The 14,335-nt window shown below is 40.6% G+C and overlaps 1 protein-coding gene across 3 annotated transcripts in view; it reads right to left on the bottom strand.

Moving 5' to 3' along the window:
- Positions 1-14,335, bottom strand: part of DNAI3 (dynein axonemal intermediate chain 3) — a 73,181-nt gene that overhangs the window by 33,219 nt on the left and 25,627 nt on the right. For all 3 annotated transcript variants that reach the window (XM_077771120.1, XM_077771117.1, XM_077771119.1), the window contains 5 exons: positions 8,497-8,687; positions 7,428-7,552; positions 5,224-5,313; positions 3,140-3,226; positions 2,147-2,275 (listed from right to left, as the gene is read on the bottom strand). In XM_077771120.1, the coding sequence (XP_077627246.1) occupies positions 2,147-2,275; positions 3,140-3,226; positions 5,224-5,313; positions 7,428-7,552; positions 8,497-8,687 (622 nt within the window). The remainder of the gene's footprint in view (positions 1-2,146; positions 2,276-3,139; positions 3,227-5,223; positions 5,314-7,427; positions 7,553-8,496; positions 8,688-14,335) is intronic.

Raw genomic sequence — 14,335 nt, 5'->3', positions numbered from 1 at the left:
CGCCTCGCCCTCTAGGGAGACTTCCCTGCAGTATGAAGTGCAGAGAAGCGGCTTGCCCTGGGCTTTTATGTTTTAATGATTTAAAAAACGGACACAACATAGCATAATAGTACAGAGATTTGGAAAGTAGGTTTTAGAATCCAATATAATTCTAACCTATATTCTTTTCCAGTCTCTTTTCACGTTACATTTTGACAGTTTGTTAAGATGTGCATGTAATTTTGTCTCTTGAGGCACGAGTTAGATTATTTCATTTTTTAAAAAATATTTTTAATATTTATTTCTTTTTGAGGGAGAGAGAAAGGGACAGGGCATGAGTGGGGCAGAGGCAGAGAGAGAGGGAGACACAGAATGTGAGGCAGGCTCTGGGCTCTGAGCTAGCTGTCAGCACAGAGTCCAATGTGGGGCTCGAGCCCACCAACCATGAGATCACGACCCGAGCCAAAGTCGGACACTTAACCCACCGAGGCACCCAGGCGGCCCCAAGTTGGATTATATCTTAATATGAACTCCCACGATTTGAATTACTGTTCAAAAAGTTGAAATTTTGGATGATTTAAGAATCACATTGACTAATTGTATTCCAAAACTTTTATGTTGGAAGCAGCATTGCTAGAGTTTACTGGTGTCACCATTGAATCCTTTCTAACACAGGGTATTATTATTTACTAAATTTTTATTGAAAAATTAAATAGGTCCAACATAGTATATTATTGTTGTTTTATAATTAATTTTTTTGATATTAAAAAGCCTGAATGATTTTCATGTTTATCATGAAATCATACTAATTGTATATAGTGAGTATACAGTGTATTATATATAGTTGTATTGTATAGTATACAGTATATATTTTATTTATTGGAAATTTTGTCTTTACCATATTTGAGACCAATATTTTCCATTTTGTTGTCTGCTCTTTATTTTTTAATTTAGAAATTTACATGTGTATGTTTTGAATGTCTTTCAACATTAATTAGCTTAGAAAACTGTCCTTGATATGGAAATATAATATTCTATTTTGATTTATTACATTTTTCCTGTGATTTTTATTTTTATTTAATGTTATAATCCTCTGAATTAATTTGTGTATATGGTGAACTGAAATGAAGTCAGAGAGTTTCTTCCATTATCATATGTTAAACTTCTACAGGTAATAGAAATTATCTGGGCTATTTGTTTTGGTCCATTATAACTTTCAAAAGTATTGTTGCTTTGCATAATCCATTTGAATACATTGAAAGGCTAATTATCTTTCCTAACTTTACTTTTTCATAATATGCTTTGAGTTTCTGAAAGTACAGAGGAGACCATTAGGGCCTTCGAGGAAGACATTCGGGGAGCTCACCAGTATCCAAATTCACCAACACCAGACTTGGTGAGTCTGGTACAGAACTAAGAAGCCAAACTGCATTGCTAGTGCTGGGCGGAGAGCTGGACTCACTCACTGCATGACCAGTTCTCACCCACTGGTTCAAAGTTGCCTTGGCAAAATAACACATTATTATGTGTCACATCACTTCAGAGTTATCTGCTCCAACTAACTGAAATCATTAACCTTTTTAAATTAAAATAATTTTTTAGTGTTTATTTATATTTGAGAGAGAGAGAAAGAGAGAGAGAGAGAGAGACAGAGCTTGAGCGGGGGAGGGGCAGAGAGAGGGAGACACACAATCTGAAGCAGGCTCCAGGCTCTGAGCTGTCAGCACAAGAGCCTAACTCAAGGCTCAAATCATGAATGGTGAGATCATGACCTGAGCCAAAGTCGGATGCTTCCCAACTGACTGAGCCACCCAGGTGCCCCTGAAATCATAACTTTTAAACCCACAAAGGCTAAGGGTGTAAAATATTTGCACTCTATTTTTACATATCAAACTCTTATCTTCTTCACTGTTGTATTATATCAATGTTGACACCATCTACATTGTTCAGTGGTTTATAAACCATTGAAGTTGTAATATTGGCCTTATTCTGAGCTCCAAGTCAGATATTGGCCGGGCAACACTGACACAACCGGTTGACGCCTGCTTCCTGGTTGTTTCATGATTTAAATGTAAACGAATCGTTGACTTGAAACATCAACTTTGAATAAAATCTTCTGAGAATGTACAGTCCAGCAGGAGAAAACTATGAAACCGTCAAGGCTCACCTCAAATGTGTCAGGCAGCCAGTGTATATCTGTAATTACTTTCTTATGGCCATTTTCTATTGAGGAGACTGCGCAGTGTCTGATATACATCACTTCTTTATTACTGTCTGGTTCAAGGAGAAACATAGGCTGGAAAAATGTCAAGAGAATGTTACGTGCTACTTTCACAGAGTTAATGAGTGAATTCATACGTTACTAGTTATTCCAGCTACAATTAATAACTTGGAGAAATACTAGTTCAGAGAAAAACATAAATTAGTTCTTCTGCGTATCATATATTGAGGTAATAAGATTATGTACTTTCCCTTCAGTTTAGTCTAAGATTTCAAACTTAACAAGAATTACTGACCCATCCCCTACGGAATCAATGAGCTTCCATTTCGGAAGGAGTGTTTCGTGCACGCACAGAAGGCCACGTCCCTCTCTGTCTTGGGAAGAGGCCTGTTCAGGCTGAAGAGCTACGGTAGAGCTGTGCAATATGGTGGGTATGAACTGTGTCGGGAGCCGAGGAGCCTTTCCTTGACCTTCTTGGAAGCATTCACAGCTTCACAAAATCACAGGATATTATTTTCAGGAAGGATTGCAACACCTTCGTTTACACTTGAGAAAATCGATTCTCGCTGAGGTGAGAGGGCCTGTCCAAACTCAAAGGACTATGATCTGGAGCCTAGATACATGGCCCTCCTGGCCCATGTTCTTTCCACGACATCACTTTAGACAAGTCACTTGGTCCCTTTATTTTATTTGACAACAAAAATATCCTAGCATCCTCAGACAGACTATGCGACTTGTTTTACTGACTTCTTAATCAAGGGCCAACGTAAAGGTGATTCAGAACATGTCCACAAACAGACCTGAAGGCGTAGGAAATAATACCTCCCCCCACCCCCACTCTGGGTTGAGGCTTTCTTTAACATGGCAGTTCTGTGGTGTATTTTTTGATGAACTCCTGAACTGGAAAAACTTGCGAGGGAAACGTTATAAAACGCTAACCTTGAGCGTGACTTTTTTACTTCTGCTACCACCTGTCTTGATGTTTTCTATGCGATCTGCATGTGCAGTAATATCCCACAGGACAATCTAAAACAGAAATAAATGTTATTACAACATATTTTCAGGAAATAGCTAATTGGCTTTTAAAGATTTTTAAAAGCCTACTAATATTGGCATGCACCCCAGTAAATCAATGACACTGAAGGATAGTCAAATTTAGCCTCAATCCTTAGTTAAGTCAGAAACTTCTAAAGCTAATAGGAAAAAGAATGTTTTCTCCTCTATAAAAGTATTTTCAGCACTTTGATTTTGGTGCTTATGCTTGTGTTAATAAAGACTAGCAGTGTTTTTTTTGACTCCAAGATAAACAGTATGCAGTCTCCTCTGCTTCAGGAAGATTCTTCCTCTGCCTTTGGGAATGTGCTGTGATTGTGGGGAGAGATAGATGTTTTGCCTCTTCTCCAGAAGCACAAATACTCAATTGTCCAAAAAGGGGGAAAATGATGGTTTCTACTTAACTGAATATTCTAGCCAACTCCAAAATTACACGGTTGGTCATTTTTGGAAAAAGAATAAACTGGAATGTGCAATGCTAAATTAGATTAATTTTCAATGGTTAAAGGTCATTTCAACACACTAAAATGTTAAAATGTCAGGATTACAGAATTGCGAGTGGTTTTATTGTCATCATTTGCTTTTCTAAAATACTTTGTTTTTCTTAAAGTGTTTATTTATTTCTTTAAGTAATCTCTATAATCTCTGTAACCAACATTGGGCTCGACTTCACAATCCTGAGATCAGGATTCCAGTGCTCTTCTGACTGAGCCAGCCAGGTGCCCCTTTTCTAAAATATTCTTAAACAGAGTTGTATCACCTTCATAATGAGTAACTAAAAGCATTTCAGGATTTATATAGCTTGGGGGATGGGCTCTGGGTCATCATTCCGACCACCAGTTATTGTTGAACAAAACTGAGGGGGAAATTTTGTTTTCCAGTTGTTTTGGTTCTGGATAAATGGTCATGGATTAAATTTTCAATCCCAAGCAAGTTTTCCTAGCCGCACAACAGAAGACCGTATACCCTTAATGGTCAAACTCATGGAGTCACAGTGAATTTAAATTCTGATCATAAAACAGCATTAAGATTTTTGTTTTGCTTTATTAGAGAAACAGGCAACTGGAAGACATGATTTAAATTTCATATAACTTAGATAAGTTAAAAGAGGCTCCTGGGTGGCTCAGTCAATTAAGTGTAGAACTTTAGCACAGGTCACGATCTTATGGTTTGTGAATTTGAGCCCTGCATCAGGCTCTCTGCTGTCGGCATAGAGCCTGCTCCAGATCCTCAGTACCCCCCTCTCTCTGCTCCTCTCCCCACTCCTCTCTCTCAAAAATAAATAAAAATATTTTTTAAAAAAAGGAAAAGAAGAAAAAAGCAAATATGGGATCAAATTGTACATATTTCTTTTTTTTTTAATTTTTAGCATTTATTCAGTTTTGAGAGACAGAGAATGAGTGGGGAAGGGGCAGAGAGAGAGGGAGACACAGAATCTGAAACAGGCTCTGAGCCATCAGCACAGAGCCTGATGTGGGGCTCGAACCCACAAACTGTGAGATCATGACCTGAGCTAAAGTCGGATGCTTTACCGAATGAGCCACCCAGGCGCCCCTGTACATATTTCAATTCAGTAATATATATATGCTTTTCCAGTGCGTTTCTTTTCAAATTCTGGACCAGTCCCTGACTGCTGTCCCCAGGGAAATGTTAGAAGAGGACTCTTGACCAAGAGGTATTAATGCTTGCGTTTTTGGTCTTCTGTGGAATCTTGTACAATGTGCAGCTCTATTCCAACAACACAAACAGATTTGACTTGGTTTTGTTGCAGTTGTCAGTAGATTATCTTGGGCCCTGCGAGCCCTGATACCATGTCTGACATTTCTATATACCCCAGTTCTTGGCACACAATTGGCATACTTCTGCTACATTGAATCCATATGTTAAAAAAAAACAAACCCTACCTATCAAAACATATTACAGAATATTGTCTAAATTAATACATAGCTGAAAAAAAAATCCATAAATACCTGCCCATTTATGCAGCCTCCAGCAATGATATTAGGGTCACTCGGACAGAACTTGAAGCAAAAGATGTCATCTGGGCTCTCCAGCATTAACTAAAGCAAACCCCCCAAAGTCAAGAGAGAGTGAGAACACCTATTATGATCATAGTGAGAAAATAATACTGAGACAATCAAAAGTTGAATTTTATAGCTCTCTATAAGAAATGTGGACCTAGAGTCTATTCCCAGAATCCTACCTCGGGATGGGAAGATGCTTTTGCTCAGTTTTATTGTGCACGTTGGCTACGTGTATGAGAGAAGTACATTCCCAAGGGGACCAGGTCTCCCCTTCCTCCACCCTCCATGGGTCATTGCTGGGAGATGTTAGGATTTTTTAGAGACAAAAAGACTAAGCTTAGTGTTTCTGAGAAGTGTGAAGGTAAGCTCTGTGAGGACAAGATATTTGTGTGTTTTGTTCCCTGCTGTCTAGCTAGCCTGGCACAGAGTGAGGACTCAAAAAGAAAATTTGTGGAATGAGAAAAAATAAAGGTGTTGCCACTGATAACAGTTCAAATTTTAAGACAATACAGAAATAAACAAACTCAAGTGCCTGGAGGGTAAGAAGGAAGCCCTGTAAGGGATAGGTATATTAAATCTCTTTGGCACCTGCACTAATATGGTACCACCAAGCAAAACACTTGCATGGTTACTGTGCTTCTTTAAACATAACCATCAGAAATAGGGGGCCCTGAGGCCATTGGTTTGCCACCACTGAGCTAAAGGTTTCAGACTGGAATTGGAGTTCATCATCTTTGTTTATTTGGTACTCTGTGGATTCTAGAGAAACCTCTACTTTAAAAATAAATTTTAAAAAAATCTTCCTATAGTTTTAATAGAACAAAGACAAAAGAAATCATTTGCATTATTTCTTTAAGAAATTATTTGCTTGGTTTTTAAATTTTTTTAATGTTTGTTTATTCTTGAGAGAGAGACAGAGCATGAGCAGGGGAGGGGCAGAGAGAGAGGGAGACACAGAATCTGAAGCAGGCTCCAGGCTCCAAGCTGTCAGCACAGAGCCCCACATGGAGCTTGAACCCACAAACTGAAATCATGACCTCAGCTGAAGTCAGGCGCTCAACCCACTGAGCCACCCACGCACCCCTATTTGCTTGTTTGTTTGTTTGTTTTTAGCTAGTCTTTAAAATAGAGGAAAATCTCCTTCTTTCCTCCTCCTTTTTGCCTGAAAGTACAGCCACATTTCCGCTTTGTGGACTGGTGAGTAATTCTATGCCACTAGAAAATGTTAGAAAACCCCAGTGAGAGAATGGCACCATTTTTGTTGTAAGTAGGCTGACTAGAAAGAACTAGAGACCTGTCATTTTGACCTCTAAGTCTATAATAATTAAAGTACTTCAATCTATTATAGTAAGACTGCCTGAATTCAGATGAATTAGGGAAGAAGGAAGAGAGGAAGGCTAGGTTTTATTAGGGAGAGGCTTAGTTATATAATACTTTATAGAAACAAAATATTATATTTAAGTACAGTTTTAAAAACTTAATCTAACACTATAAAGCACCCTAAATAAAACTGTTTTTCAGCAGATGATGGAAACAGAACCTCGTGGGACAAACCCAGTCCTCAGCCTTCTCTGAGTTGATTTGTGTGTTTGGTTTGGTTTTTGTTGAACTATTTAAAAATTGGGAGATTTCACTCAAAATTTCTGATCTGGATCCCTTTGACAAATAGGACCACCTGGCAACGAGAGAGCTGAAGTGTCGCTGTCCCCGCAGGTGGGTTGTACACTTTCTGGGGCCATGGTCCCCACCCCTGGCCCTGCACCCCTGTTGTTTCCCACACAGGTGTCTGTGCTCATTACCATCACCTACTGGTGATCCTCGGAACTGAGGAAATTCATGTGAAATTAAAGTTTATTTGCATTTGAACGAATAATATTTAAAGAAAGCCCATAAAGGAGTTTGCTTTTGAAAAATGGTTTAACATTCCTCTTAAGATCTTTTTTGAAAATAACATACTGATTCGTTCAATAAACTGACTGTAAACTTTAGTTTTGCTCAAATTGATGACAAATTCTGAATTGAAGAAAGCCTAACTTTACAAGGGCTTGCCATAGTAAGTGGTCATAAAGTATTTTGCAATTAAAACTGCTGAAGAGGAATGTGAACATAATATTTGATATTAGACCATGTGGGCAACTCCCCTCAATTACCTGAGGGTGTATGGGGTCGGAGAAACTCCAGAAAAGAATCAGAGATGGTTGCAGCAGTAATTTACCGGAAAAGTGGACTCTGTCTTCAAAGGAGAGTCTTACAGCCACTGACACAGCTATTAGCCCTGATTGAAACACAATTAGAAGTTAAAACCTGCAGCAACTGTACTTGGGGTTGTGCTTCATTGCTCTACATAGTCACCATTCATCTCCATTTTGTTGAAACAAATATATTCAATAAGAGACCAAGAGTCTCTTTGAGCTCTACTGTGGAATATGGTAGCCAGTAGTCACGTGTTGTTTATTTAGCACTTGAAAGGTGGTCAGTCCAAATGGAGATGTACCTTTACTATAAAATAAACAGTAAACTTTGAAGATTTAGTAAGAAAAAAATATTTTTGTGAGAAAAGGGTCCATGTGGGGGAGGGGAGGAGGAAAAAAAGTGGGAAAGGACATTTTTCTCTGTTTAGTGGCATTTACACATGGTCCCCCCCCTTGGTTGCTGAGTGATTTAAAGGAGGTGTGTTTGGGGTGCCTGCGGGGCTCAGTCGGTTTAGCAACCTACTTTGTAGCCCAGGTCATGATCTCGGGGTTCATGAGTTCAAGCCCCATATCGCTGGCTGCTGTCAGTGCAGAGCAGGCCTCAGAACTTCGCCCCTCCCATCCCTCCCTTGTTTGCACTCTCTCAAAAATAAATAAACATTAAAAGAAAAAAGAAAAGGAGGTGTGTTTCGTCTCTTGCCCAGTAATCAGAGAGGAAGAGTGTCAGGCGGGATGGAGCTAGCTTCGGGAGTCCCAGGAGGCTGAGGCAACTCCGGTTCAGCATTTCACCAGCTGGGTGACCTGAGCCAGTCACTTCCCTGGCTTGGGCTTTGGTTCTCTCCTTGTAGAGGCCACAGTGCAGTCCTGGGAGAGCACAGGACTGCAGGGGTGTCAAGAAAGAAGCTGGCAGGTGCACTCAGCAATTGGAAGTTGTCTGACTGAAACTGAGTAGCTGAGCTTGTGTGTAATTTCACATACAAAAGCAACCGACTTTCCTCGCCCTCACCAAAGGGAACTGCAGTCTCACCGTAGATAGTCGGATGCCATGAGACACAAGTGACCATTTTCTCTGTTAGGTTATGAAGGTCGGTGAAGGACTGGTACTCTTTCAAGTGGATATCAGTCTTGTCCCCAAAGGTGCCTTCTTCTTCTGCCAGGCACTTCCAGTCATCGATAAATGTGTTCATGATTTCATTTTGCTGCAAGGCTATTTCAACACTATTTTGTTAGGGAAAACACAACAACACAAGATGTTGGATTATAGTGTTCAATGATAGGTCTTTCGGCCGCTCCTCCTACTTCATTCGTATGGGAAGAAACAAAGTATCCTCAATTATACTTGGTAACTAGTGATTACTCCTATGTGAAATAAATGACTTAAGAGAAAAAAACCTCCTGGCTGCGTGCTACTCAGAACTTCTTTCAGTGGGAGGACGCTGTTAGCTGATGGCCTGGAGCACCTTCGAGATCAGCTGGGGCTTCCCATCCAAGACTGTGCTTTCGCGGGGCCAATGTCTGAACTTCAGCTGCAGGGACACCTGCCTGCCCAGCGCTGCCTCCCCCAGGACCCCTCCAACATGTGGGTTCCCTCTGAAGCCTCCTGCTGCGGGGGGCTATGACTTTGCTAAAGCTCTCCTTGCCCAGTCCTGCTAACTTTATTTCTTATTCTTTTTTTAAGTTTATTTATTTTTGAGAGAGAGAGAGCATGATCAGGGGAGGGACAGAAAGAGAAGATGACACAGAATCCAGAGAAGGCTCCAGGCTGTGAGCGGTCAGCACAGAGCCCGATGTGGGGCTCGAACCCACGAACCTCTAGATCATGACCCCACCTGATGTTGGACACTTAACCAAGTAAGCCACCCAGGTGCCCCACCAATCCCAGACTTTAAAAAATTTTGTTTTTACACAATGGGACCCTCAATAAACCTCTATTTTAAACTCAGTCTCATTTGCTTCCTGAAAAACCCAAACTGACAGAAAATGCCACTTTCTTAGCCATATTCAGTCCCAAATGAGTATATGTACTAATTATTATACAAATATATCATTACTATTTTATACATATATTTAGGATTATATATTAATCAGGATTATAATATATATTTATATATCATGTCTTTTATATGAATGATATATAAATATATATTATAATAATATAGTGATTAAATATATATGAAAACAAGATTCTCAAGGGGAGCTTTGGAATTTAGAAGTGTGCTGTGTGTGCATCCGTGGTGGTGGTGGTGGTGGTGGTTTTAGTTATCACAATGCCCTGGAGGCACTAATGTGTTTCATTCCACAGCTAAACCTGCAACACAGGAGACAACCTCTAAAACAAAGACTTGTCCTGCTAACACTGACCCTTTAAGAACATTCTGAGTGCTAGGCTCATATCTTTTTTTTTTTTTTTTTCACTGTTTGTTCATTTTTGAGAGCTAGAGAGACAGAGTGTGATCAGAGGAAGGGCAGAGAGAGATGGAGATGAAACCTGAAGTAGGTTCCAGACTCTGAGCCATCAGCGCAGAGCCTGATGGGGGACTCAAACTCCCAAACTGCGAGATCATGATCTGAGCCAAAATCAGAGGCTTAACCGACTGAGCTACCCAAGTGCCTCTAGGACCATCTTTTAATAGCCTAGGGACTAGGTTTGACAGGCTCCTGTCTTAAAAATTACTATAGGAGCTCCCAAGTTGGCAAATGCTAGAAAGTGCCGGGAGGCTGGCACGTCCCTCTCCCCCCACCCCCCAGCGCCCACCCCCAATAACTTGTCCGATGCAACTCTTCCATTTGGCTGCTCCTGAGTTGAAGTGAAGCGCTTCCCTGAGTTAGATGAGTCATTCTGGGGAAGTATCAAACTGACTTATTTCTAGCTGGCCAGTCAGAAGTATGTGTAGCACCCCAGGCACTGGAGACTGGCAGGCTGGTGAGACTAAGTCCCTTAACTTAGGGAGTCTGCACTAACTCCAGATAGTGTCTGAGAGTTAGAGAGTTGGTGTTGGAAAAGATACCACATATTTGGTGTTGGGGAATAAAAACCCTTGTTCGATGCCAGAGGTGGTGTCAGGGAGAACCCAAGAGTCCCATTTTCTGGCTTCTTCACAGTTAGTGACTTTACATATGTAACGAAACTGGTCATTATAAATGATGTGCTGTAGAGGCCTGGACTTTCTTGTTTCTCTGAAAAGTGAAGTTTGTTCTATAACACAGTTAACTTGGCTGGACTCAAACTCCAAGTTCTGTCCTCTCTGTGTAGAATAGTAACTGAAATCTCTGCTCAGTTTTTCAGCTTTTAGATGCTGGTAGTTATTTCTGGACTCCCCTGGGGTTTCCCCTAAAAATGAGTCTTAGTCTGCAGCCTAGGATCTCATTAGATTTTTTTTATGTGGATTTGGGGTCTCGGCTTGTCTGAGGTTCCCTCCTTTCCATGATTTCCCCATGACCCTTTGGTTATTCTGTCACCAACAGACCTGTATGAGCCTACAGGTTTCTGTCACTTAAGCTTCCTGTGGATTAAGCAATACTTAAGAAAAAACACTGCGAATTTGCACATCTCATCCTTCTCCCCCCCAGTTTCTGCTTACTTTTGGTCCTCTCCTGAGCTTTCAAGTGGTTGTGTGTGTGTGTTTGTGTATAAATATCCTTTTCTAGATCTTATAACTATTTTCTGTGAGTTGGACCAACTTATTCCACCATTACTTAGTCACTTGTTTACAATATGAAACTGAGGTATGTTCTTGAAAGAAGCAGTACTATAAACAAACAAAAAACAAAAGCAAAAAATACTTTCTATAAGTTTCTGTTATGTTTATTGCCCCTGCATATGTTTCGGTTTGAAAACCCAGCTCACTCACATGACCTCTGGAACTTTCTCACAGTTAGAATGCCACCAAAGGTTTTTCCCTAATGACTGAGAGTCCAAATAGCTTGGTTTTTTAATAGGTGTGATAAGCTGAAAGAGTGGTTCTTGATTATGAATTTTCTAAAACAAGAAAAAAAACCTTCTCTTTTATTGAGACAATTAAATATAAACTCTAAATATTATAATAGATGTTCCTAAAAATGCAGTTAAGCAGGATAACCATTTAGTACCCCTGCCATTAAGAATTAACACTATGAGGGGCACCTGAGTGGTGGCTCAGTTGGTTGAGCTTCCGAATTCGGCTCAGGTCATGATCTCATGGTCTCTGAGTTTGAGCCCCGCATCGGACTCTGTGCTAACAGCTCAGCGCTTGGAGCCTACTTCAGATTCTGTGTCTCTCCACCGCTCCCCCACTCATGCTGTATCTCTGTCTCTCTCTCTCAAAAATAAATAAATGTTAAAAGAAATTTTAAAGATTCATGTTGCCAGATCATACCTCTGCCATCACTCTTTAAAAAAAAAGAGAGAGAATTAACACTACTGTTGATTGCTTAATTGAATACTCATGGTTAAATTCATCTTCCCAACTAGGACCTTACTACCAACATCATCAGCATGACCGGGAGTTTGCTAAGAGTGCAGTCACAGACACCACCTCAAAGGAGTCAGAGCCTGCATTTTAACAAGATCCCCAGGTGATTCATACACACATTAACATTTAAATACCCTACAGCGAGTAGGTTCACAACCTGCAGCCTCAAGCAGAAGCGTTTGTTAGCATTTTCAAAATTTTGGTTTTGTTTTGTTTTGTTTCTGTTACAGCCTTAATGAAAACGGAATTCCCAAGAGAGGAGCTACAGACAGGGGCTTTTGCCCTGGTTTCCTGATTCTTCCCTCTGAGCTTGAACTGGGAAGTAATCCACGAGGGAGAAGTGAAGACAGCACCTTTTCTCTGGTTTCCTGTTTCTGGACTTCCTTGCTCTCCAGTCTGTGGTTGCGGAGGGAGATGCAGTGAAGGCTGGCAAAACTGTTGTCTGAGTTAAAGCCTGTAAGTACTTTTCTTTTAAAGCGTTCCCCCCTTCTCGAAATGAGCATTTCCTAATTGCTTGAGAATTCCTGTGTCCTCTCTTATCATTTCCTTCTTTTGCAAATACTGTTTCCCTCAGGTTAGGTACGGGTAAAACTCTATCAAGAAAGAACTCATTTCTAAAAGAGCACTCTTCCCAGAACAGAACCAGGCTTATATTAACCTTTAAAAACTGAATAAACCTTAAACAGTTTTAGAGAGGGAAACATGACGGTGATATATGTACATGGGTGTATTTATTCTTGACCAGGGCTACCGTCATTCCTATGCCAATTTTCCTCTTTTCCTTATGGTTCCGGCTTCTCCTTCCCCACATCTCAGGGAGGGAATTAGGAACTATTCCTCTCTAAGCATGGCAACTGAAAGGGAAGAATAAAATAAAAGAATAAAGGGTCTAAAGATAGCACACAATGTGAATAGTTAAGAATTGGCTATAGGCCATTTATGCCCTTGAGATGGATTGTACGTAGACAGACTTCTCATTTTTAGTATTCTTAGCTGGAAAATTTTTAATTACTAGAACTTGAAATGGGGAAAGAGAGACCTTAGGTTTTCTTGTTTCTCATTGCCCCATAGGAAAAGTACAGCGTGCTTCCCGTAAATGAGTGGCAAATAGTTAATGCACTCTCTGTTCTTTTGTTTTTGTTGTTTTGTTCTGTAGCTGAGCAGAAATACATTTAACTTGGTCACTAGACAAGAAAAGAAGGCTTACTTCGAAGTCTGGCATAAACTCACCTGATTTTCATTTCCCCTAATCAAGCAGCAGTCCACAAAACAGCAACCCCCTTTTAACAACATCGACCCCCTGGCAATCTCTGGAGGTTTCATGGACTTATCCCTGTGGTGTGCCCCCCTAGCCTTGCCATGAGATATACAGGATGTAATTCTACCAGTCTTTCTGTATCTTTAATATCTTTGCCAGAGACCTGCTCGAACTGAAATCCTGTGAGGAAACTGTGTTCGTGCCTCTGGGTTTCTGGCTCTTTGGTAAAAGGCATTGTATTTCCTTTGCTGTCCTTAGCTTTGATGCCATTGTCCCTCTGGTGGCTGGCACAATGACACAGCAGGCAAGCCAGCTACAGTGTATGAAGAGTTAGCAAGGGACAGCCTGTTGAACAGCTGTTAGTCATCAGGCATTGACGGAACATCTCTTTGTTCCACCTTGTAACAAACTTCACAAGAAGCCTTGACCCAGAGTAAACATAGCTATACATATATGAAGTATTTAGTTTAAAGGACTCTCTTTGCATCATTGATGAATTTTTGAACCAGACCCTCCCTAGACATAGGAAACAATTTTCTTTTTTTTTTTTTTTAATTTTTTCATGTTTGTTTATTTTTGAGAGAGAGAGAGAGAGAGAGAGACAGCATGAGCAGGGGAGGGGCAGAGATAGAGGAAGACACAGAAACTAAAGACAGGCTCCAGGCTCTGAGCTGTTAGCACAGAGCCCGATGCGGGGCTTGAACTCATGAACCACAAGCTTATGACCTGAGCCGAATTCGGATGCTTAACCAACTGAGCCCCCCAGGAGTCCCTTTAGGAAACAATTTTCAAGAGTTGGAATTTTCAGGACATTTAAACAGTGTGAAAATTGATGGTGTTTTCTTAAAAATGAAAAAGGGAAACATGGTCTGTGTATGAACTTGACCAACAAATTTTTGATTTTGGAAAGAAATGGAAGCCAACCTACGGGGTACCGCTGCAGACCCGCCCACCACTGGTTCCACTTCTCTGAACTCCGAAAATTGACTTGAGAACTTGTCAAGCTATTTCTCTGGTTTAGAGATCCCAGGTTTCTAGTAACTGTGTGTGCGTGTGCGTGTGTGTGGGAGCTTTCTGAAGACACCTCTCTCTTAGCTCCACTAAGAGTGGAAGCAACACAGGAATTCGGGGTGAGGAATAAGATGTACAAGGGAACA

The sequence above is a fragment of the Crocuta crocuta genome, unplaced genomic scaffold (genome assembly GCF_008692635.1).
Source record: "Crocuta crocuta isolate KB4526 unplaced genomic scaffold, BGI_CrCroc_1.0 scaffold125, whole genome shotgun sequence".
NCBI classification, from domain to species: domain Eukaryota; kingdom Metazoa; phylum Chordata; class Mammalia; order Carnivora; family Hyaenidae; genus Crocuta; species Crocuta crocuta.
The sequence above is the reverse complement of the archived record's forward strand: the minus strand, read 5'-3'. Positions and strand labels throughout refer to the sequence as shown.